This window comes from Megalobrama amblycephala, linkage group LG1 (assembly GCF_018812025.1).
Source record: "Megalobrama amblycephala isolate DHTTF-2021 linkage group LG1, ASM1881202v1, whole genome shotgun sequence".
NCBI classification, from domain to species: domain Eukaryota; kingdom Metazoa; phylum Chordata; class Actinopteri; order Cypriniformes; family Xenocyprididae; genus Megalobrama; species Megalobrama amblycephala.
The window spans coordinates 59,342,369-59,366,149 of record NC_063044.1 but is presented as its reverse complement, the minus strand read 5'-3'; the positions used below and the strand labels follow the sequence as shown (position 1 = coordinate 59,366,149).

General features: G+C 40.4%; 1 protein-coding gene across 2 annotated transcripts in view; it reads left to right on the top strand.

Moving 5' to 3' along the window:
* The window catches only part of pih1d1 (PIH1 domain containing 1), a 29,299-nt gene extending 5,794 nt beyond the window's left edge, over positions 1 to 23,505 (top strand). For both annotated transcript variants that reach the window (XM_048205374.1, XM_048205366.1), the window contains exons 3-11: positions 19,250 to 19,307; positions 19,393 to 19,581; positions 19,791 to 19,852; positions 20,966 to 21,047; positions 21,170 to 21,266; positions 22,721 to 22,753; positions 22,949 to 23,027; positions 23,116 to 23,259; positions 23,415 to 23,505. In XM_048205374.1, coding sequence (XP_048061331.1) covers positions 19,250 to 19,307; positions 19,393 to 19,581; positions 19,791 to 19,852; positions 20,966 to 21,047; positions 21,170 to 21,266; positions 22,721 to 22,753; positions 22,949 to 23,027; positions 23,116 to 23,259; positions 23,415 to 23,447 — 777 coding nt within the window. In that variant the 3' untranslated portion in view covers positions 23,448 to 23,505. The remainder of the gene's footprint in view (positions 1 to 19,249; positions 19,308 to 19,392; positions 19,582 to 19,790; positions 19,853 to 20,965; positions 21,048 to 21,169; positions 21,267 to 22,720; positions 22,754 to 22,948; positions 23,028 to 23,115; positions 23,260 to 23,414) is intronic.
* The last annotated feature ends 276 nt before the right edge of the window (positions 23,506 to 23,781 follow it).

The following is a 23,781-nucleotide window of genomic DNA, read 5'->3' as shown; positions in this document are numbered from 1 at the left end:
AAGATGAACAAAGGTTTTACGGGTGTGGAATGACATGAGGGTGTGTAATTAATGACAGAAATTTCTTGATTTGTGATAGTGGTAACTGGAAACGCGTCATCACAGTCTGTGAAAAGGGTCTGGACACTAGTCCATATGACTTGTACACTATGTAAGGGTGAAGGAACCTCAGATGCTTTGATCTCCTGAGATACATGTGGGAAAGCTTCCTTCCCTCCTGTCCTTCCTTCATATTTGTGTCTTCTCCTCTACTTTAGTCCCTTTACCCATTCTTCCCTGCACTCAGTTCACTCAGAATGATTATATGAAAATATGTTTTATGCCAGTGCAAGTGAATTAACACTTGTTTGGTAAGGTGACCAAACGTCCTGTTTTCCCAGGACATGTCCTCTTTTCCCAGGACATGTCCTGTTTTCCCAGGACATGTCCTGTTTTCCCAGGACATGTCCTGTTTTCCCAGGACATGTCCTGTTTTCCCAGGACATGTCCTGTTTTCCCAGGACATGTCCTGTTTTCACGTACTGTCCTGGCCGTCCTGGTTGTTTTTTATAAAGTGATGAAAATGTCCTGGTTTTCATTGTTTTCATTGGGCCATTAAATTGACCAGTGTGACGAGATTTTCGGTTTCCGAAGGCGGAGCATACATTAATATAATATAGTTTCACAGACATGCGCGATTGCACGTGCAGCTGAGAATATTAGTTCACATTGTATCTCAAGACATTAGTGGATTATTCCATAAAGGTAACTATATTCTCAGCGTCGCAGCTGACTTATGCCTAAACTACAGTTGTTTACTTCTAGGTTGATTTTTGCAGTCGTCTGTAACTGAATAACGGATACTTCGTGTAACAGCAGAGCAACCTTCAGCTATCGTCTACAATGAGTTCAGCTCTTCCTTTGTCCCTTGCGATGTAACAGCTTATCAGCCTATGTAAATTTCTTTATAACTTTCATGCTTATTTGTTAAGCAACAAAAAACTGCTGGGAAAGATCAGCTCTACAGCAAAATATAAATGGGCAAATGAGGAGGATGAGGAAGAAAAACAGGATGAAGAAGAGGAAAACGAGGATGAAGAAGAAAACTAAAGATATAGATATTTTTTGTTAGTTAGTTTTTGTAAGTTTGTGAGAGCTATTTTTGTTAAACTTGGATTGCTAATATAGCAGAAGTATTTTTTTTAGTTATTTATTATTTTTTTTATTTTTCTAATACAGAAGAGACATTATTTCTATCATTTCATTCGTTATTTTTGAAACTTGTCATAATAAAACACGTTGAGTAACCTCTGAGAAGCCGATTACCCTAAACCGATCTTTTTTTTTCCTCGTCTCAAAAAATATCTGCGTCCACACGAAACCACTGAAACGACTCAAAATGATGTAGTATACATGCCAGACCATTATGTGGCGCTGTAATTCTGCCGCAGAAATGCACTTAAAGCAGCGAAGAAGACTTGGAGCATGCGCATAAACCTTGCGCGCTGAATACAAACTTTAGCAAAGCTTAGAAATAACACTTTATTTTGGCTCAGTAGCTTCTGCAGCACGAACTCAAGCATGTAGAATCTGCTATTGCTGTTGTTGGTGCTGTTTTGTGCTGTTAGTGCTTCTGACTAGGGTCGACACATGGGGTGATGACATCATCGTTTCAGAAAATATACGGATTGCCCAGTCCACACGACAATGCCAAGACGGCGTTTTCAATTTTTGTATTAGTTCAGGTGCTATGTGCAAAATGTGAGGTGAAATGTTCACTTTTTCATAAAAGCATGCAATTTGGTACACTTGTACAGTTTGGGGCCCTGAACATTTTCAGAAATCCATCCATCATAAAAAAGCCTTGTGGTCACCATGGCGACCATTTTACTTTCCGCCATAACCAAATTATGTATTTTGTATCATATCTTCTGAATCAAACATGATAACACAGAAAAGGTGATGTTTTGATGGTCAAGGATTACAATGATACCATATAAAACATCATAAACAGTTCAGGTGAATAGTTAATGGTGAATTCAGTGGCGTGAGGAGGAAATCACAGTATCTGAGAACCTAGGCTAGACTTTATAATATGTGACCCTGGACCACAAAACCAGTCAATAAATAAGTTTTCCATTGATGTATGGTTTGTTAGGATAGGATAATATTTGGCCGAGATACAACTATTTGAAAATCTGGAATCTGAGGGTGCAAAAAAATCAAAATATTGAGAAAATCACCTATAAAGTTGTCCAAATGAAGTCCTTAGTGTAAGACAAATCAGCTCAAATGAAATTATTAATTTATAGGGAATTTTAAAAGTCACTAAGCTCTTGTAGTGGAAATGAATATCCAACTATCGTGAAAACACTGTTTAGTATCACGGTAACAATTAGATCGACAGTTTAAGACATTCAATTGTAATCACTTAATGCAAGACACTTCCTTTTAAAAATCTACAAGAGACTTTATTGATTATTCTAACACAAACTAATATCTAACACAAACACACACAAATATTCAAGTTGCAGAAAGAAAGGAAGTGAGAAGGAAAGAGTTTTAAAAGAGGATGAAATGATGAGCCTGATTTCTAGCAAAATATGCATTTCCTAAGACCTGACCTGAACAAACCATGATTCATTTAATGCACCAGTTCAGCTTTAGAATCTGGAGGTACTTGCTTTGAATGCGGATATGACGAGCAGGACGGGCGAGAGCCGTGAGGGAACGGCGCGACAGTGAAGGACGAGAGTGACGACAGTGAAGGATGAGAGAGGACCAGGCCTGGACTTTATTTTATGTTTTGTTATGTTTCAAACATTTTACTTTTGTTTTGTATGTGTTTATTTTGAATTAAAGTTTGTTTAAACGTTCGCCGGTTCCCACCTCCTTCTTCCGGTACATACGAACTGTCACAGCGGATTTCCTTGGCAGCATCCTTAGCTTGGAGTAAAGGGATTTCCCGAGTTAGTTGGTTTGTTGCAGGTCCTTTCGGGTCCGGATTGATGTGCTGGCAAACAAATGGAGTCTCTGGTGGCTGAAGTTTGGAGTTGAGGTGACAAAAGAGTTGTTGGTTTAACTTTGCGGAAAAACTTAACTTAGAACACGAGACTCTAGACGTAAAAAGAAAGGAAAGTTAAAGTAAAAGAAAAGAAATGTGAGTAAAAGTTGGATGGCTTGAATGAGCTGCTTGTCTGCCCTTCATCGTCTGTTCTTTGTCTTAAGCCATATTCTTCTTCTTTGTTCTTTTGAATTACACTCAATTTGTCTTAATGATCTGACTATTTAACCTAGGTGTTTGGTTCAACCTCTTTGAGGAGTTCTGGCCAATCATGTATTGTCTTGTTTCATAGGTGGCTTTTTCTCCTCCCTGATCATAAACTAAGTGTTGTCTCAGGGCCTCTTGAATTCCTGCTCTCGGCAGAGAATACAGAGAGTACAGTTTAGGCGTTTTACACAGATTTCATTCAAGCCATGATTTTAATGATAAATAGAGATTTAAATTCATATCACACAAGGCACACTTTCAATCAACCATTCACTAGTTATAACATTTACATGAACTGTGAGTGTTTTAAAGCATAACTGGTCACATGTAGAATGTGTAGACATGATATAAAATGTATGTAGTTGAAAGATGTTTGATAAGTGTTACGGTATACAGGAGACAGACACAGATGTAACAGGTAATGGATGTTTATTTGACCACAGTAGAGCAGGTGAACACACACAGGTGAGTGAACTGGTTATATTGAAGATTAAGCAGGTGGTATGAGGAATAGTTACTGTCCTTTCTCTTTGCAGGTAGATGTAAGTTGGAGCTTGGGCATCGCTGGAGCACAGAGGAGATCGCTGGAGAACTGAGGAGCTGACGGAAACACACCCACACAGCAGACGAGGCACACAGAGGGAAGGAGACACGCTGGAGACAGGTGAGTATACGAAGAGGAGTCCTTGAGGTAAGCATAACATGGGTATATGCGAACGAGACCGGACGTGGAGTGCTGTGTGCGTGTGGGTTATATGGTGCTGTTGGTGAGTGCGGTGATGAGGTGCAGGTGGCGGTGATCGGTATTCTGGTGATGGCATGCGTTGTGATTGGAGGTTGGAACCTGACGTGTCTGTGACAGTACCCCCCCTCCACGGCCCGCTCCAGAGGGCCGAGGACCCCGACGCCGTGGTGGTCGTCCTCTTCCCCGCGGCGCCGGTCTCTCAGGGTGACTGTCGTGGAATGTTTGGAATAAGTTGGGGTCTAAGATGTCGTTCCTTGGGACCCAGGAGCGTTCCTCGGGGCCGTATCCTTCCCAATCCACAAGGTATTCCAGCTGACCACCACGGCGTCGGGAGTCCAAGATTTCCCAAACCTCATATGCAGCTCCGTCCTCCAGGATGAGTGGAAGGGGGGGTTCGGCGGGAGCCACGTCAGGTCCTGTGGGAAGAACAGAAGGGTGGTGAGCTTTCAGGAGTGACACGTGGAAAGTGGGGTGTATACGATACCCTTGTGGAAGACGGAGTTGATAGGTGACTGGGTTGACCTGCTTGACGATAGGGAATGGGCCAATGAACCTGGGACTCAGCTTTCTGCAGGGCAGACGCAGTCTGATGTCTCGGGTGGATAGCCAAACCAACTGACCAGGCTGGAAGACAGGGGTGTTGGAACGTTGGAGGTTGGCTACCATCCTGCGTCTGCGCAGGGCTCGTTGCAGTTGATGGTGTGCTGAGTCCCAGACCCTCTCGCTCTCTCGGAACCAGTAATCCACTGCCGGAACATTGGAGGGTTCCCCATCCCAGGGGAACAGTGGGGGTTGGTAGCCGAGTACGCACTGGAAAGGTGTGAGTCCTGTAGTAGACTGTCGGAGGGAGTTTTGGGCGTACTCGGCCCAACCCAGGAACTGGTTCCAAGAGTCCTGGTGGTCATGACAGAAGGTACGGAGGAAGCAGCTGATCTCCTGCACCTTCCTTTCCGTCTGCCCGTTCGATTGCGGGTGGTATCCGGATGTCAGGCTAACGGCCACACCTAGGAGGGAGCAGAACGATTTCCATACCCTGGATATGAATTGGGGCCCTCGGTCGGAGACAATGTCCTCGGGTATTCCAAAGTATCTGAAGACTTGGTTGAAGAGGATCTCGGCTGTCTCCATGGCAGTGGGTAATCCTGGAAGTGGGATTAGACGGCACGATTTGGAGAAGCAGTCCACAACAACTAGGATGGTGGTATTTCCGTCTGAGACAGGGAGATCAGTAATGAAATCCACTCCTAGGTGTGACCATGGGCGATCTGGAACGGGCAGCGGAAGGAGTTTCCCAGCTGGCAGATGACGAGGAGATTTGGAGATGGCACACTCCCTACAGCCCTGCACGTACCTTCTGACATCCGAAGCCATCCCTGGCGACCAGAAGCATTCTTTAAGCAACGAGAGGGTTTCATTGACCCCCGGGTGACCAGTGCCAAGTGACGTGTGAGCCGAGTGGATGGTGGGAGTGCATCGTGTCCGTGGAATGTAGAGCAAGCCGGGTGGACAGCCCGGCGGAGGGTTCGTGGAGGCATTGGAGGAGGGAATGGTCGCTTCTGACCAGGTAATAGGACTTACGATGAGAGAGCTCGGGATGATGGGTTCTGGTTCCTCGGTCTGTTCGTCAGGAGCATGGAGACGGGAGAGAGCGTCGGCCTTTACATTCTTGGTGCCTGGGCGGTAGGAGATGGTATAATTGAAGCGGGAGAAAAACATCGCCCAACGGGCTTGCCTGGGGTTCAGTCTCTTTGCTGATCGAAGATATTCAAGGTTTTTATGGTCGGTTAGCACCAGGAACGCGTGTTTGGCTCCCTCCAGCCAATGCCTCCACTCTTCCAAGGCAAGCTTAACAGCAAGAAGTTCCCTGTCACCAATGGAGTAGTTGACTTCCGCTGGGCTGAGCTTGCGGGAGAAGAAGGCGCATGGATGGAGTCTACTTGGCGTCCCCTGCTGCTGCGACAACACCGCTCCCACTCCAGTTGTCAAGGCGTCCACTTCTACGACGAACTGTTTCTCTGGGTCTGGATGTACGAGTAAGGGAGCGGTGGTGAAGGCTTCTTTGAGCTGGTTAAAGGCGTTGGTGGCTGGACAGAGACTTGGGCTGATGACGGAGCAGGCTGGTGAGTGGATGGGCGATGGAACTGTAACCTTTGATGAAACGTCTGTAGAAATTGGAGAATCCGAGGAAGCGCTGGAGTTCTGTTATGGTGGTGGGTTCTGGCCAGTTGGTAATGGATTCCACCTTCCTCTCGTCCATCCGGATGCCACTGTGGTCGATGTTGTAGCCCAGGAAAGAGACGGAAGGTTGGTGAAATTAACATTTCTCTGCCTTGAGGAACAGGTTGTATTGGAGAAGTCGGGTGAGGACCTCCGCAACGTGTCGGCGATGTTCGGCCTGGCTCCGGGAGTATATGAGAATGTCGTCGATGTAGACTAGGACAAAGCGGTGGAGAAACTCCCGGAGCACCTCATGAATGAAGTCCTGGAATACGGAGGGGGTGTTGACCAGTCCATACGGCATTACTAGGTACTCGTAGTGGCCAGTAGGGGTGATGAAGGCGGTCTTCCACTCGTCCCTCTCACGTATCTGGATGAGGTTGTACGCGCTGCGGAGGTCCAGCTTCGTAAACACAGTGGCACCACAGAGATGTTCCAGGGCCGCTGGGACGAGAGGAAGGGGATACCGGAACTTGACGGTTATTTTGTTTGCGATAATCAATGCAGGGCCGCAAGCCTCCGTCCTTTTTAGCCACAAAGAAGAAACTGGAAGCAGCAGTGGAAGTAGACGGCCTGATGTAACCTTGGGCGAGGGCTTCCTTGATGTAATCCTCCATGGCCTTCTCCTCCGGGATGGAAAGTGGGTATCTTACCCTTTGGCACTGGTTCACCCGGAAGCAGGTCGATGGCACAGTCCCATGGCCGATGTTGAGGCAGCTTGGAAGCCCATTGCGGGCAGAAGACATCGCTGAAGGGGGCGTAACACTTGGGGATGTCGACGGAGCATTGTTCGACTGGACTTTCGATGGACGTGGCGCAGAGAGAGAGAGGTCAGGCGAAGAAGATGGTGGAACAGGAAGTTCAGTCAGGCAGTGAGAGAAGCAAGTGTCGCCCCACTTCAGGATTTCGCCCGTTTTCCAGGAGATGATCGGGTTATGCTGCTCCAACCAGGGGCGCCCCAGAACCACGTCAGCAGTTGAGTCCTCCAGAACCAGCATATGAGCCTCTTCCCGGTGTAGTAAACCAACTTGAATGGTTACTGGTCCAGCCACGGTGCGGACGCGCTTACGGCTCAGGGGTCTGCCGGTTAGTGAGTTGAGCGTGTAGATGGTAGGAGACGGAGTGGTCTTGATACGAAGGTGGTGGCAGATGGCTCCGGAGATGAAGTTGCCGGCTGACCCCGAGTCGATGAGCGCGACCACTGAAAGGGAGACATTGGCGGCAGTAAGATTGACGACAGTAGTGAGTGGTTTCAACTTATGAGTAGCAGGAATAATGGCACTCACCAGGGGTCGCGGCGGTCGTGTGGGGCATGCAGCAATAGCGTGCCCGGGTTCACCACAGTAGAGACAGAGACGGAGGGTCAGCCGGCGGCGGCGTTCTTCAGAAGATAGACGAGAGTGTTCAACATCCATAGGTATTTGGGCTGGTTCTGGGGTGCTGACGGGTTCGGATCGGCAGAGGAGCACGTTGGAGAGGGACTGGTCCTGGTGCTCTTGAATGCACGCTTGCATGCGAGTGGCGCAGCGAATGGAGAGCTGGATGAACTTTTCGAGGCCGATGGAGTCCTCGCATGCAGCGAGATGCAGCCGCACCCGAGGTTCCAAACCTTGGCGATAAGTCGTTATAAGAGCTTGTTCATTCCATCCACTGAGTGCTGCAAGCGTTCTGAATTGCAAAGCATAGTCGTAAACAGACAGAGATCCTTGTTTCAAATTATAAAGTTTCTCACCAGCTGAAGAGTCCGTGATCGGTTTCCCGAACACTTCCCGGAAGTGGGAAATAAACGCCGAGTAGGATTGGGTTACAGCGCCCTGCTGGGACCAGATGGAGTCGGCCCACTTTAATGCTTTGCCACTGAGCTGAGATATGATGAACGCTATTTTGGAGGTGTCACTCAGGTACAGGTGCGGCTGCATCTCCAGGACCAGTGTGCATTGCAGCAGGAAGACGCTGCAATCCTCCGCCGATCCTGAGTAGGGCGCCGGTTTGGCCATGGGACTGGCGTACGGCGGCAGTGAAGGAGGAGTGTTGACATCGCTGGTGGTGTTAGCTGGTGCAGGTGAAGGGACAGTAACTGGAGATGGCGGTGGATGATGAGTGGATAATGTGCGCCGAAGCGCATCCACGAGTTCCTGGAATGGATCTGGCTGGCTCATACTGGGTCTACGGTGTTGGTCCGGTCTTCTGAATGTGTAGACATGATATAAAATTTATGTAGTTGAAAGATGTTTGGTAAGTGTTACGGTATACAGGAGACAGACACAGATGTAACAGATAATGGATGTTTATTTGACCACAGTAGAGCAGGTGAACACACACAGGTGAGTGAACTGGTTATATTGAAGATTAAGCAGGTGGTATGAGGAATAGTTACTGTCCTTTCTCTTTGCAGGTAGATGTAAGTTGGAGTTTGGGGATCGCTGGAGCACAGAGGAGATCGCTGGAGAACTGAGGAGCTGACGGAAACACACCCAAACAGCAGACGAGGCACACAGAGGGAAGGAGACACGCTGGAGACAGGTGAGTATACGAAGAGGAGTCCTTGAGGTAAGCATAACATGGGTATATGCGAACGAGACCGGACGTGGAGTGCTGTGTGCGTGTGGGTTATATAGTGCTGTTGGTGAGTGCGGTGATGAGGTGCAGGTGGCGGTGATCAGTATTCTGGTGATGGCGTGCGTTGTGATTGGAGGTTGGAACCTGACGTGTCTGTGACAATAAGTCTGCTTCATATTGTTTTGGAACAGTTTGATGCAGTTTATTTTATATCACAGTCTCTGTGATTTTTCTTGTAAATTTTCAGCTGTGTCACTCAGAGGTCACTTAGGCCCCATTTACACTGCACGGTTCAAGTGACCCAATTCCGATTTTTTCCTCCCATGTGGCACAGATCGGATATGAGTCACGACCGTGTAAGCAGGAAAAAAGCGCATGGATTCCGATTTTCACAGATCGGTTTCAGGCCTCATTCATATGTGGTTATAAATCAGATATGAATCGGATACGTGCGTTTGCACCTGCAGTGTAAGCGGACAGATCGGATATTCCCCTGTAAATGCGACTCCTGCGTCATTGAAAAGTGAGGGTTTTTTAACATTTCGCGGTACAGACATACCTATAACAAACGGAACATCTCTAGTTGACTGGCAGATTATTAATTTAATTTGTTTGTGTTAAATAAAAGCCGATCTGACGTTGAAATGTGTTGCTCTTCAAATCACACTGAGTGTTCGTTGTCACTGTTGTCAGTGACGACGGCTCGTGCACAGACGCGCGCTTCAGTCCCTATTCGTTCCATTGAAACCACAAAATAAAAAGCACACAAACTTGCAACTGCCCTTGATATACAATCACTGATGAATGCATTTGTTTTAATGACAAAAAAAAACCTAGTATAGGATGGCGGATTCGAGCCCAAGAAGCTGTGAATATCTACCCGTACCCAAGTATTCTTCAACTCACACGCTTCCAGCGGAGCTGCGTACGTATACTGTCGTGAAGAATTTGTATTATTTTTATGCAGGGATGTAACTATTGCATTAAAAGGGTTTCTATATGAATTCATGTCAATAAATTAAGCTCAATGTACCATTGAAATTGATTTGTGATGTCAATTAGGCTATTTTTGGTACGTTTCGCCAAGTGCAGTGTAAAAAGGACACATCCGATACAGGTCACTTTTAAAAGAAATGTAAGCACGTCGTCCAAAAAAATCGGATATGGTCAAAAGATCGGATCTGTGCATTAAGACTTGCAGTGTAAATGCGGCCTTAGAAGAAATAGGCCGGCATTGTCTCTCTGTCTCTTTTGATCTGGGGATCAAAGACTCTTTATCTTCTTGTGGCTTAATTTGTGTTGTCTTTTCACCCATTTGGTCACCCAAATTGCTTAAGTTTGTCCCCCCTTTCTTAGCCAGGAAGCATGCATGGCCAAACTTAGCAGGGAGGGTGTTGATAGACAGACCGGAGATGCAAATGACAGCTTCTCTGAGTTTGGGTCCTGTGTGTTGATAAGACTTGTATGGAGTTATGTTTTGAAAGAATCATCTGAACGATTCATTTGTCTGGTTCGTCCAGGGTTCCTACATTAGCAATGCATATCCGCTCACAGAAATAAATTTTTGATATATTTACGGTAGGAAATTTACAAAATATCTTCTGGGAACTTGATCTTTACTTAAAGGGTTAGTTCACCCAAAAATGAAATTCTGTCATTTATTACTCACCCTCATGCCGTTCCACACCCGTAAGACCTTCGTTCATCTTCAGAACACAAATTAAGATATTTTAGTTGAAATCCGATGGCTCCGTGAGGCCTCCATAGGGAGCAATGGACACTTCCTCTCTCAAGATCCATAAAGGTACTAAAAACATATTTAAATCGGTTCATGTGAGTACAGTAGTTCAATATTAATATTATAAAGTGACGAGAATATTTTTGGAGCGCCAAAAAAACAAAATAACAACTTGTTTAGTGATGGCCGATTTCAAAACAATGCTTTATGAAGATTCGGAGCACAAATTAATATTTAGTTATATATAGTTATTACTGGAGTAACTAGATGTAACATACGTAACAATGACACTGTAAAATAAAGGGTTACCCAAGAAAGTCCTCAGTTTCTGTTATGGCACACTGGCCTGCACAAGAATCAAATCAGAATGCCTCTTGCATACATGGAGAGGCAGATACAAGAATACTATTCCATGTGGCAGATTCTGCAAGAAAAGGATTTAAAAAGATCACCCTGTGCACCCTGTGAGGAGATGTGGGTGACATTTGGGACTGGCAAGAATACATACCTGCCCATGAGACTGTCAAGTCTTTGTTTCCTGACAAATCCAAGCCCCTTCCTGTGTTCCATGCTTTCACTTCACACAGCATCTACATTTGCAACCAGGGGCAAGAAGACAGCAGGGGATACCTGGACTGCAGATGACATGACAACAGAGGCTTTCAATGCCCTGTCAAAGGCTCCAAAAAGCATTTCAGAGGAGGTCATTTCCATTATGAACCACTTCACAATTCTCCTCTATGATCACACCAGCAGCCAACTCAACATCAAGCTTGTCTTGCATTGTTCACAAAGAAAGGAAGAGGAATGGATCATACTAAAAATTCTTCTTTAGTACTACATCTAAGTGTACTCAACTGTGCTATTTTGAGACACCATGAAATATGAACTTCAATGTGCTTTTAATATACTATCTCTTTATTTAAAAATACTTATAGTACATTTGAACCCTACAAGTGGTAGCTAAATATATTTTTTTAAATACAGAGATAGTATATTAAAAGCACATTTTAGTTCATATTCATGGTGTCTCAAAATAGCAGAGTTGAGTACACTTAGATGTTCTTAAGATTATCTTAAGAAGTACTAAAGAAGAATGTTTAGTATATTAAGTGCAAAATTAGTGCACGAAAATAGAGCACTTTAAGTACATTATAGAAGTGTACTTTTTTTCACCTGGGGAAGAATAGGTTCAAGAACAAAACAATCAAACGTGTTTCTGGAATACACTGCTCAAAAAAATTAAGGGAACACTCAATCATCACAGTATAATTAAACTTAAAAATTAAACACAGTCAATTAAACTTCAGGGATCTCAATCTGTCCAATTAGGAAGCATAATTGATTGTGAATCAGTTTCACCTGCTTTGGTGCAAATAAAAGTGCCCGTTCTCATTTGGCTTGAGTGTGTAGGCAGTTTTTCGATGGTGAAGGCATTGATGCCATTGACTGGCCCTCATGTTCCACAGACTTGAATCCAGTTGAAAACCTCTTGGACATTATGTATTGGAGCATCCAAAGGTCTGATCCAGGTATGGGAGTAGATTCCCCAGAACACCATCTATCATCTAATCAGGAAGAGCATGCCCAGATGTTGTCGTGAGTTCACACAGGCACACGGGGGCCATACTCACTACTAGGGCTCTACGGTTATGACAAAAATAATTGTCGATTATTCCCTTGAAATTGTAATTGTAATTATTAATTACGATTATCACAGTTTACACTGAATTATGTTTTGAATAGCTTTATATAATTGTTTGAAGCAACTGCATGCCAAATTTTATATGAAAATAAAGCTGAAAACACTCTTCCTGAAAAACTTTTACTTTTCTATAGCATTAAGCCTCAAATGTCATTGGTTTGGTCTCTTTTTTAAATAAAAAAGTAAAAATATATGGTATTATAATGTTATACCAAAATTAAAATTAAAACCTGTAGATAGAAAAAACACACATCTTAAACACACAAAATAATGTTCTGTAAGTGGACATTTTTTGTTGTTTTGTTTTTTGTAATTGCACTTTTGAATGATTACGTAATTGCGTAATTGCGGCATCCGTAATTGTAATCACAATTAGAAATTTGATTCGTTGTGCAGCCCTACACACTACTGACTTACATTATGAGCTGGTGTGATGAGCTTAATGCAAGTTGGATCAGCTTGCGACTTTGCATTGATTTTTGAACCCAGTCCTCAGTGTGTTGATGATTTGTTTCCATTGACTGTTGTCACAATTTTGTTATTAACAAATTAATGTATATAATTAAAGATTTTAAAATTGAATATTTAATTCACTGAGATGTGATTTAAGTGTACCCTTTTATTTTATTTTATTTTATTTTATTTTATTTTATTTTATTTTATTTTATTTTATTTTATTTTATTTTATTTTATTTTATTTTATTTTATTTTATTTTATTTGAGCAGTGTAGATTTATTTTAAGTAAATCTTGTATTGTCAGGGTTAATGAACAAAAGGATTAAGCTTTTGAAACTCTACACAACATGCATGCAGCAGACATGATATGTGACCCTGGACCACAAAACCAGTCATAAGTCGCATGGGTATATTTGTAGCAATAGCAAACAATCCATTGTATGGGTCAAAATGATAGATTTTTCTTTTATGTCAAAAATCATTAGGATATTAAGTAAAGATCATGTTCCCAGAAGATATTTTGTAAACTTCCAAATATATCAAATTTATTTCTGTGAGTGGATATGTGTTGCTAAGGACTTAATTTAGACGACTTTAAAGGCGATTTTCTCAATATTTTGATTTTATTTATTTTTTGCACCCTCAGATTCCAGATTTTCAAATAGTTGAAATATATCTCGGCCAAATATTGTTCTATCCTAGCAAACCATACATCAATGAAAAACTTGAAATCATCAATGATTTCCTCCTCGTGTCACTGAATTCACCGTTAACTATTCACCTGAACTGTTTATGATGTTTTATATGGTATCATTGTAATCCTTGGCCATCAAAACATAGGGCTAGACATCACCTTTTCTGTGTTATCATGTTTGATTCAGAAGATATGATGCAAAATAGATAATTTGGTTATGGCGGAAAGTAAAATGGTCGCCATGGCAATCACAAGGCTTTTTTTTGTGATGGATGGATTTCTGAAAATGTTCAGGGTCCCAAACTGTACAAGTGTAACAAATTTCATGCTTTTATGAAAAAGTGAGAAAAATGTTTCACATATAACCTGAATATGCAGTTCAGCCTGTGATACTGAGTGTCTTTCAGACATTTAGCGTTATGCGTTTTCCAGATGTCAGGTATGCATCTTTTACTCTTATTTCTGAGCATTTGATGTTTTGTATTGATCATCTTTAAATTGATTAAGTAATTCACCTTTCGCCAGGAGTTTGATTGACAGGCGATCTGACCAATCATGATGCTGGAACAGCCATTTTGTCTGACAAACAAACAGGAGAGTTAGTAAATTAAATATGTGGACTTGAACTTAAAAAATGGTGTGTATTGATGTCTTTCTGCGGGTTGAAACAACATACTTTCTAATGTTATTTCATGTTTATTAACTAGTAGGAAGAAATGATTGGTTCATGTGCCACTTGAACTGAGACGCTACAGCGATCTGTCACGACACATTAAAGAGCCACAAAACGGTATTTATTGTTTGAATTTCTTAAAAAAAATGACAAAGCTGAAAGCTGAGAGATTTGAGACTTTGTTTCATATCAAAAGTAACCTGCTCTGTCTTGTCTGTTGGTGTGTTGTCAGTGTCCTCTTTGCTCCGCAATGTATTTTTCACTCTCACACCATGGCTTGTCGGACAAAACAACAGTAACTAAGGGGGTGGGACTTTGCAAAGGGTGGACTGGTTCAAGTTAACTTAGACTGTAAAGGCTAATAAAGGGAACTTTGTCAACTGTTGGAGTTGTGCTCTTTTCCCAGGGTCTCCATTCTGTTCCTCAGTGGGGTGCGAACTCCCAAGTCTACGGTCGTCAATGCAAATTCCCATCATTAGCTCCTCCATTTGGAGGATATTTAACTTGGTCTAAGTCAAGGAAAGGTTGCGAAAGATTCAGGGCCTTTCTGTATGTAGATCAGCCCGTAATGCTCAGTGTCTTCCATACACTCTACGTTATATTTGATCTCATGCCATCTCGAATCTCACGCCAACTGAGATTTAGAGTTCCGGCTAACACTTGGCACTGCTTCAACTTTACTTAGACTGTAAAGGCTAATAAAGGGAATTTCCAGTAAGGACAACAGAACGTTACTTTACCAATCTAAATGGTGTGAGCCTTACCTCTGTTTATTGTAATATTACTCTAGCTAAGTGTACATGGGGAAACCATGGCATGACCAAACCAAAGCTATTATCACAGAAAGTCATGTTGGTCGGCTTATATCTGTAGTTGTGGTCATGACCTCAGACAAGAGATAATGTTGCTTTAATTCAAGTGTATACAGATCTATGGGAAAAAAAAATTGTGAGGAAAGAAAAATTATTTTAGAGCAAGCCTGGGAGCATCCCTCTAAATAACATAGTCAACTGCCTTCGTCCAGTGACCAAGACTGGTGAATTTGTGATCGTGGGAAATGCGTAAAACAGACCCTGAGTGACACTGTGTTTATATCCAAATGACTGAATAAAGTATAAAGAGTTAAATAGAATAATCAAGTATCTAGATAAATTATCATATAAATGACCAATAACAAATTGGCATTCCAACCTAAATTCAAGGTCATAACAAAATGGAGTCAGATAACAATTTAATTGGAATAAAAAACTTTGCACACTGAAAAGACCGAACCCACAGGAAACCTTCTTCACTGGTTCTATTGGAAACCGTCATTGGGATGGTTGGGCAGGCCTTACGCACTATTTATTTATTTACTCTTTATCATACAATACAGCATCTGTGTGAGTTCCAGATTGTAAAAATTAAATGTTTAATTTTGGGGTGAACTATCTCTTTAAGTCAGAAATAAAAGTTATGCACTTTCATTTGTCTGATTAACCATTTTTTATTAGAATTTATTAGAATATTCTACTTTTGCATTGTTATCCAGATTATATATAGAGAGATCTGTTTGTACTATAGGTACACCTGATTTTTTTATCTATGTTCGTAAATTGACTGTATATGTGTAGGTATATATGTAACATTATCACTACCATTGTTTTTTGGAAAGAAATTAAAGAAATTAATACTTTTATTAAGCAAGGATGTATTAAATTGATCAAAAGTGACAGTATAGACATTTATAATGTAGCAAAAGCTTTATATTTCAGATAAATGCTGTTCTTTTGCACTTTCTATTCATCAAATAATGCTGAAAAGAACTGTAAACAACTGTTTTCAACATTGATAATAATAATAATAAATGAGCATCAAATCATCATATCAGAATGATTTCTGAAGGATCATGTGACACTGAAGACTGGAGTAATGATGCTGAAAATTCAGCTTTGACATCACAGGAATAAATTGCATTTTAAAATATATTTAATTAGAATACAATTATTTTAAATTGTAAAAATATCGCAGAATATTATTGTTTTTGCTGTATTTTGGATCAAATAAATGAAGCCTTGGTGAGCAGAAGAGACTTTTTAAAAAAACATTTTAAAAATCTTACCGTTTAAAAACTTTTGACTGGTAGTGTACATATATATGTTGTCATGTGAAAAAGTTAGATGCCCTATATAATTCCATGGTTTTCTGTATCAAGACAATAATAAAAAAAATAATCTGGCTCTTGGCAGGTTCTAAAACAACAACACATGTCATGACATAACACACCGTATCATTATTTATTTAACAAATATAAAGCCAAGATGTAAAAGCCATGTGTGACAAACTAAGGACACCCTATGATTCATTTGCTTATAGATCCACTTTTAGCAGCAATAACTTAGTAATCATTTAAGTAATCATTTTCTGTATGACTTTATCAGTCTCTCACATCATTCTGGAGGAATTTTGGCCCACTCTTTACAACGTTGCTTCAGTTTATTGAGGTTTCTGGGATTTGAAATTTGTGAGATTTGTCTATGCACAGCTCTTGCCACAGTAAGGGTGAGGTCTGGACTTGACTGGACCATGGCAACACCTTTATTCTTTTCTTTTTCAGCCATTCTGTTGTAGATTTGCTGGTGACCTTCAGATCATTGTCCAGTTGCATGACCCAGTTTTGGCCAAGCTTTAGCCGTCGGACAGATTTTCTCACATTTGACTCTAGAATACTTTGGTATACAGAGGAGTATGATCGACTCAATGACTGTGAGATGCCTAGGGCATGTGTCTCCTGTGACTCACCCCTCTACCAGCATGCTTGACTTTTGGTATGAGGTGTTTGTTCTGGTATGTTGGGTTTAGTTTTCACCAAACTTGGCACTGTGCATTATGGCCATCTCCAGTTTGGTCTCATCTGTCCAAAGGACTTTGATTCAGAAGTCTTATGGTTTGTTCAGAAGCAACTTTGCAATCCTAAGCCACGCTGCCATGTTTTTTGTTTTGTTTTGTTTTGTTTTTTTAGAGAGAAGAGGCTTTCTTCTGGCAACCCTTCCAAACATGCCATACTTGTCCCATCTTTTTCTAATAGTACTGTAATAAACTTTATCATCTAACATATTAACTGAGGCCTGTAGAGTCTGAGGTGTAGTTTTTGGGTTGTCTGCAGTTTCTCTGAGCATTATATGGTCTGATCTTGGGGTAAATTTGCCGGGATGTCCTCTCCTGGGAAGCACCTGTCTTGAATGTCTTCCACTTGTCAATAACCTTCTTTTATGGACTTTGAACAAATTGTTTGGAAATGGTCGTTTAACCTTTCTCAGATTGATCACAGAAACAATTGCTTCTCTAAGAACGTTGCTGATGTATTTCCTGCTTGGCATTGTGTTATCACACATCCGAAGGCTCCAGACTAGCAAACTGCCAAAACGTCTGCTTTTATTTATTTAGTTTAGTTTAGTTTTAGTTTTCTATATCAGAGCCCAATTTCACCTGAAAATGATAGTACACCTCGGACCCTGTCACTATATGATATGCTGAATTCCAAAACAAAAGTCTCCCCGAGTAAATGGAAAAAAGGCCTAAATAAATAAATATAAATAAATATTTAACAGGCCAAAGTCACCTGAAAATGATAGTACACCTCACAGTCTGACACTGTCTGCTGCTAAATTCCAAAATAAAAGCCCTCCAACACTCATATATACAATGTTTTGTCCATACATTCTAAAACTAAGAAAAGTCCTAGTTTCCACAGAACAAATTCACCTCAAATGGACAGTACACCTGCTCACGGTGTCAGCTACTCAGTTTCAGGACATTCTGATGTTGTATTCCAAAATAAAAGCCCCCCAAACTTCAAATCTATGCGCTGTTTTGTCTATACATTCAGAAAATCATAAAAATAAAAGTTCTAGTTTCCACAAACCAATTGCACCTCAGATGGAGAGTACACCTTCTCACGGTGTCAGCTACACTGTTTCAGGACATTCTGATGTTGTATTCCAAAACAGGAGCCCCCCAAAAACTCATATATACACTTTTTTGCCTATACATTCAGAAAATCATAAAAAGAAAAGTCCTAGTTTCCACAGAACAATTTAATGTCAGATGGGGTGTACATTTTATCATAGCGTCAAATACACCGTTACAGGACACTCTGATGTGAACTAGGACTTATAGACAAAACAGCGCATAGATATGAAGTTTGGGGGGGCTTTTATTTTGGAAATACAACATTAGACTGTGCTGAAACTGTGTAGTTGACACCGTGAGAAGGTGTACTGTCCATTTGAGGTGAATTTGGTCTGTGGAAACTAGGACTTTTCTTTTTATGAATTTCTGAATATATAGTCAAAACAGCTGAAACACAAGTTTTGGGGGGATCTTATTTTGGAATACAACATCAGAATGTCCTACAACAATGTAGTTGACACTATGAGAAGGTGTACTCTCTATGTGAGGTGAAATTGGTCTGTGGAAACTAGGACTTTTCTTTGATTCTTATGATTTTCTGAATGTATGGACAAAACATTGTATATATGAGTGTTGGAGGGCTTTTATTTTGGAATTTAGCAGCAGACAGTGTCAGATTGTGAGGTGTACTATCATTTTCAGGTGACTTTGGCCTGTTAAATTTTTATTTATATTTATTTATTTATTTAGGCCTTTTTTCCCATTTACTCAGGGAGACTTTTGTTTTGGGATTCAGCATATCATACAGTGACAGGGTCCGAGGTGTACTATCATTTTCAGGGAAAATTGGGCTGTGAAATATATATATTTTATCATTTATATTTTTTATTTAGGCCTGTTTTATGATTATTATTATTATTATTATTATTATTATTATTATTATTATTATTATTATTCAGGCAGACATTTATTTTGGATTTCAGCACATCATACAGTGACAGGATGTGAGGTGTAGCCTACTATCATCGCTTTGACAGAAGAATACTTGTTTTCAGATCAGTTCTCTGACGGTCTTACTGTAATAGCCAGTGAATGCGCAAACCGCAAAATATAGTGGCGGCTAGATTGATCGTGCATTTCGCGGTGGCGGCTGGCTTGACCGCAGTACATTTTAAGACCTGCCTGCCCAGCACCAGATGATTTTTTTTTTTATTATGTCCTTATAGGGAAAACCATTCAATTAAATTTCATATCATGTGGTAGCTAAATTAAAGAACAAGTCTAAGACAAAAATATTATTTGCTTTGTCCAACATTACAGACCATGGGAAAAATGCAAAACGACAGTCCCCCTTCCAAAGTCATTCGTCCACAGCCAGGTTAGTCTGATATTTCAAAACATCATCTCAGGACTGGTGAGGACCAGTATATTTAAAATTCATCTGAATTTTCTCTCTATGCCAGGGATGTGCGTGAAGACCTCCTCAGTGTCAGACAAACAGAAGGTCTTTCTGAATATTTGTCAATCACAAGCGGTACCACCCCCTCCTCATCTGTCCCAGGAAGCACTTGTGAAACTACTGGAGTCAGAGGACCCGACAAGTTACAGAGTGCCCATGAGTCTCGGCGAGCCACACACAGAAGTGGACAACAGTGAGAGATACAATCACATTTTCAAATTTGCTTCATTCTCCTTTTATTATTCTTGTCCCTAATCCAATCTAAAATTCATTGTTTGACACCAAAAAGGAAGGAAATAAGGAGTCGTTAACTGAATGGCAAAACAACCACCTTAATTTTTACTGACTTCCTTTTTCGCTAAAACATTTGATATGCATTCTGAATATTTTTATGTTTGCCAGGTTCACAAGGCTGTACTGTGTATGATGTTGTGATCAATGATGAGTTCTTCCAGAAATGTCAGGTATGTGTCTTGTATGTGAATGTATACATTGAAAGTACCTCAGGAATATGCAGTTATTGTGTAAGGAAGTGGGTTTTGCCAGCCCCCTCTTTGGACATGTTATGGTCCAAGATGGAAAAAATAAAAATGATGGCCCAACTCGCAAATGCACTATGATGCAAAAGATGGTGTTTTAGTTATATACAGTGAGGGGTAGTTATTATTGCAGAGATATGACAGAGCATTATAAATAGCTCTTGATACTAACAATCACATTTAATCTCTGTCTCCTCCGCACCCAGAATCACACATCATATATTAACCACATGGTAATTATACTTGAATATACACTACGTTCCAAATTATTATGCAAGTGACATATCAGTAAGATTTCAGTACAATAAACATTCAGATTTTAGTTTTACTAGGAAAATGTTTGTTTGTTTATTTATCCATGTCTTTTTAGATAAATGGTATCAATCTCAGACAAAACTCTACTTAGAGGTTGTTCCACATTATTAAGCAAGTCACAGTTCTCATGCAATATGGGCAGGAAGAAAGATCTTTCTGAAGATGAAAAGCATGAAATGGTGCAATGTTGTGCAAAAGGCATGAAAACAACTAATATTGTGTGAAAACTGAATGGAGATTATCGAATTATCGTAAGATTTGTGAGTGATTTGCAGCACAGCAGAACTTTAAGGAAAGGCTTTAAGGAAAGTTCCTGTCAAAAAAATCAATTGCATTAAAAGGGCAGCTATAAAAAAGCCAGTGTTGACCAGCAAACAGGTATCTGAAGCTGCCGGTGTCTCTGGAGTCTGACAGTTGTGCGTAAAGATGCATTTTAGCCACCCCTAACCAAACCTCACAAAGAGAAACATTTACAGTGGGTTTAGAAATACATATTCAGACTCATTTTTAAATAGTTTTATTCACTGACTAATGCTGTACTACAATGGATGGTCTAAATGGATGGATTTCTGGATGGATGGTGAATGGCCATGATATGTCACTTGCATAATAATTTGGAACGCAGTGTACTGTATATGTGTGTGTCAGAGCCAGCGCCATCCTGCCGCCAGATCAGGTCTCCCTCTCCATAATTATCCTAACTGTATATGCTTGACCCAACAGAAAGATACCCTGTTCCAGCAATTTCTTATTGCGGTTTCTTTGGAGGGACTGGAAAACAAATACAACCTTGAGTTAAGCAGAGGTCAGCCTAAATACAGAACATCTGATATTCATTTCCCTGCATGTGTCTACTTCAAAACATGCCTTTTCCATGCTATGTTTACTGATCCTATCCTTTTTTATTTATTTATTTATTTTAAAAAGATATCAAGATTTTGAAGAACAGGAAGTTCATGGGCTCTGTTGCAGAACAAAACATTCGTACCAAGAGCAAGCCAATTATCCAGGAAATTGACTCAAAGTGAGTTCTTCATCTCTTTGGTTGATTGAGGGTGGTGCTGAAGCGGGTTGTAAGAAGGAGTGTGAGATTGACTCTAATAGTTCAACTAATATTCATTACTAGGTCTACCCTTTAAATTATTCTAAAAAAATATTAGAATCTATTAAGCCCCACAAATGACATGCAGGAAAAAAGTATGTATATTGTGGCCACGAATTAACAATTTGTTCCCACAACTTACTAATACATCAGCACATTTTACTAATTTGTTCCCTTGTTTTAAGTAAATCATGGCCATGTAGTAATAATTTGTTTCCTTGTATCAGTTCAATCAAAATGTAGAAACGAATTAGTTCAGCGTGGCCACGATATACTAAAACGAAGGAACGAATGAATAAGTCATGGGAACAAAATTCTTAATTCGTGGCCACACTTTAACTGAAATGAGTGAACAAATTCTTAACTTGTGGGATAAATTAATTATAATTAATTATAAAATATTTTTGTCTGCATGTCATGTCTGGGGCTCCTTGGGAATCAGCTGTTAAATTGTTTCATAAAATTAAAATATTAGAATAGAACATCAGTGTCTATGTTAACTTAAAACTGTAGAATGATTTAAATGATTTCAATAACTTTACAGTTAAAACAATAGAAGTTTTGACAAAAAACAAATTTGTTTTATAAAATGATAAACCTCACATTCAGAATTATAAATGATTATGTGTTTTACATATAATTGGTCCAAACAAAAAAATGGCAGATGGGCTGAATGGAAATGCAAATTCTTTCTTTGAAATACAGCAGTTACCCCTGTACATAAAGCAGTGCGGTGACATAAAAACAACTGTATTCGGCATTATACAGATGTAGAACATGCCTTCGAACTAGATTCAAAAGCAAATTATCAGTTGTAACTTACTTTGCCAACCACACATAAAGCTTTCTGCCAATGTTCTAACATTTCTGGTTATACAGCACACAATGGATAGTTGCTCTACTTTGCATCAACAAGGTGTGCCTGAAGGAGGCATAGGATTTCCTATACTTTGACTTATTGATTTATGGGTTATTAATCATTTTCTATAATAGAAATCTGAATAACGGTATGAATGCATAAGTGATATATTTAGAATCTACCTGCTGATAAATTATAGATAACCAGGCCCTTGTTTGGTTGTATGATAAATATTTTATATAATGGTTATGCTTTTAGCTACCAATAAGAGCTTAATGCTCACTGTTTAATACATTTACCATAATGAAATTTGTTTCAAAATCAATGCCAAAAAGCCTGCAGATTCTGTATGGACTTGGTCCTAAGTTATCAGGGACACTTTTTGCCTGTCTGTGTATGGTCCATTCTGTTAACGTACACAACTTCCACTCTTTGCTCTTCTCTACCTTTTCCATCTGTTGTTGACAACTAAAGCTATAATTAGAATTGCTCTAATCACTTTGTTCTTTGTGGACAGGGAACCCCACTCCTTGCCTTCATCAATCAAATGGTAAGTTCATATGGAGTTGAATGCATTTGTGCCTCTAATCAATTTTTAGTTTGGTTTGACCCTTTCGAATGATTTGTTTGAAAAACTAAAGTCTTTGTTCTTTGTTTATCTTCCAATTGTTATGCTCAGTATGATAAATTGTTATTGTGAGGCAATTTGAAAAGGTATGCCTTTATTGTGCTTTATTAATTCCAGTCCAGAATTCACTTTATTAGTGGAGCCCCCAAGTGGAAATGCAGAGTATCTGATCGCTGAGATCCTGCTTCCTGGAGTGGTGAATAATGGCGGCCTGGTTTTGGATTACATTTAATCACATATTAACAAAAAGTAAACATTGTTTGATTCACTGTCTTCCTCACTAGATATCTGCCCGCTCTGTTGTTCTGGACTTGGGAGAAGACAGACTAGTGCTGATTGCTCGACCTGCTCTTTTCCACTTGGATATTTTCTTTCCCCTGCTTATTGACCAAGAAAACAGTGTTGCCCAGTACAACACAAAAACACAGGTAAATTCTGTCAGAATAGTGTGGTTTGCCTTGCTTCCTTCCATTTAAAGTCGTTTTGAGTTGTCTTTTTGAGCGCTACACAATTACTGCTCATTATATTTGTGCTGGTGCAGATTTGCAGTATGTCTCACAGTCTTTTCCTGTCTTCCTTTCAGATGCTCACAGTGACCATGCCAGTAGTGTCTTAATAATAAAAAAAAAATGTTACAAGGCTATTATCTCATAATAAACTGACTTAATTTTGTACACAGTGTTGTGTGTTTTCTGTACTGAAGAATTAAAGGTGCCCTAGATTCAAAAATTGAATTTACCTCGGCATAGTTAAATAACAAGTGTTCAGTACATGGAAATGACATACAGTGAGTCTCAAACTCCATTGTTTCCTCCTTCTTATATAAATCTCATTTGTTTAAAAGACCTCCGAAGAACAGGCGAATCTCAACATAACACCGACTGTTACGTAACAGTCGGGGTGTACGCCCCAATATTTGCATATGCCAGCTCATGTTCAAGGCATTAGAC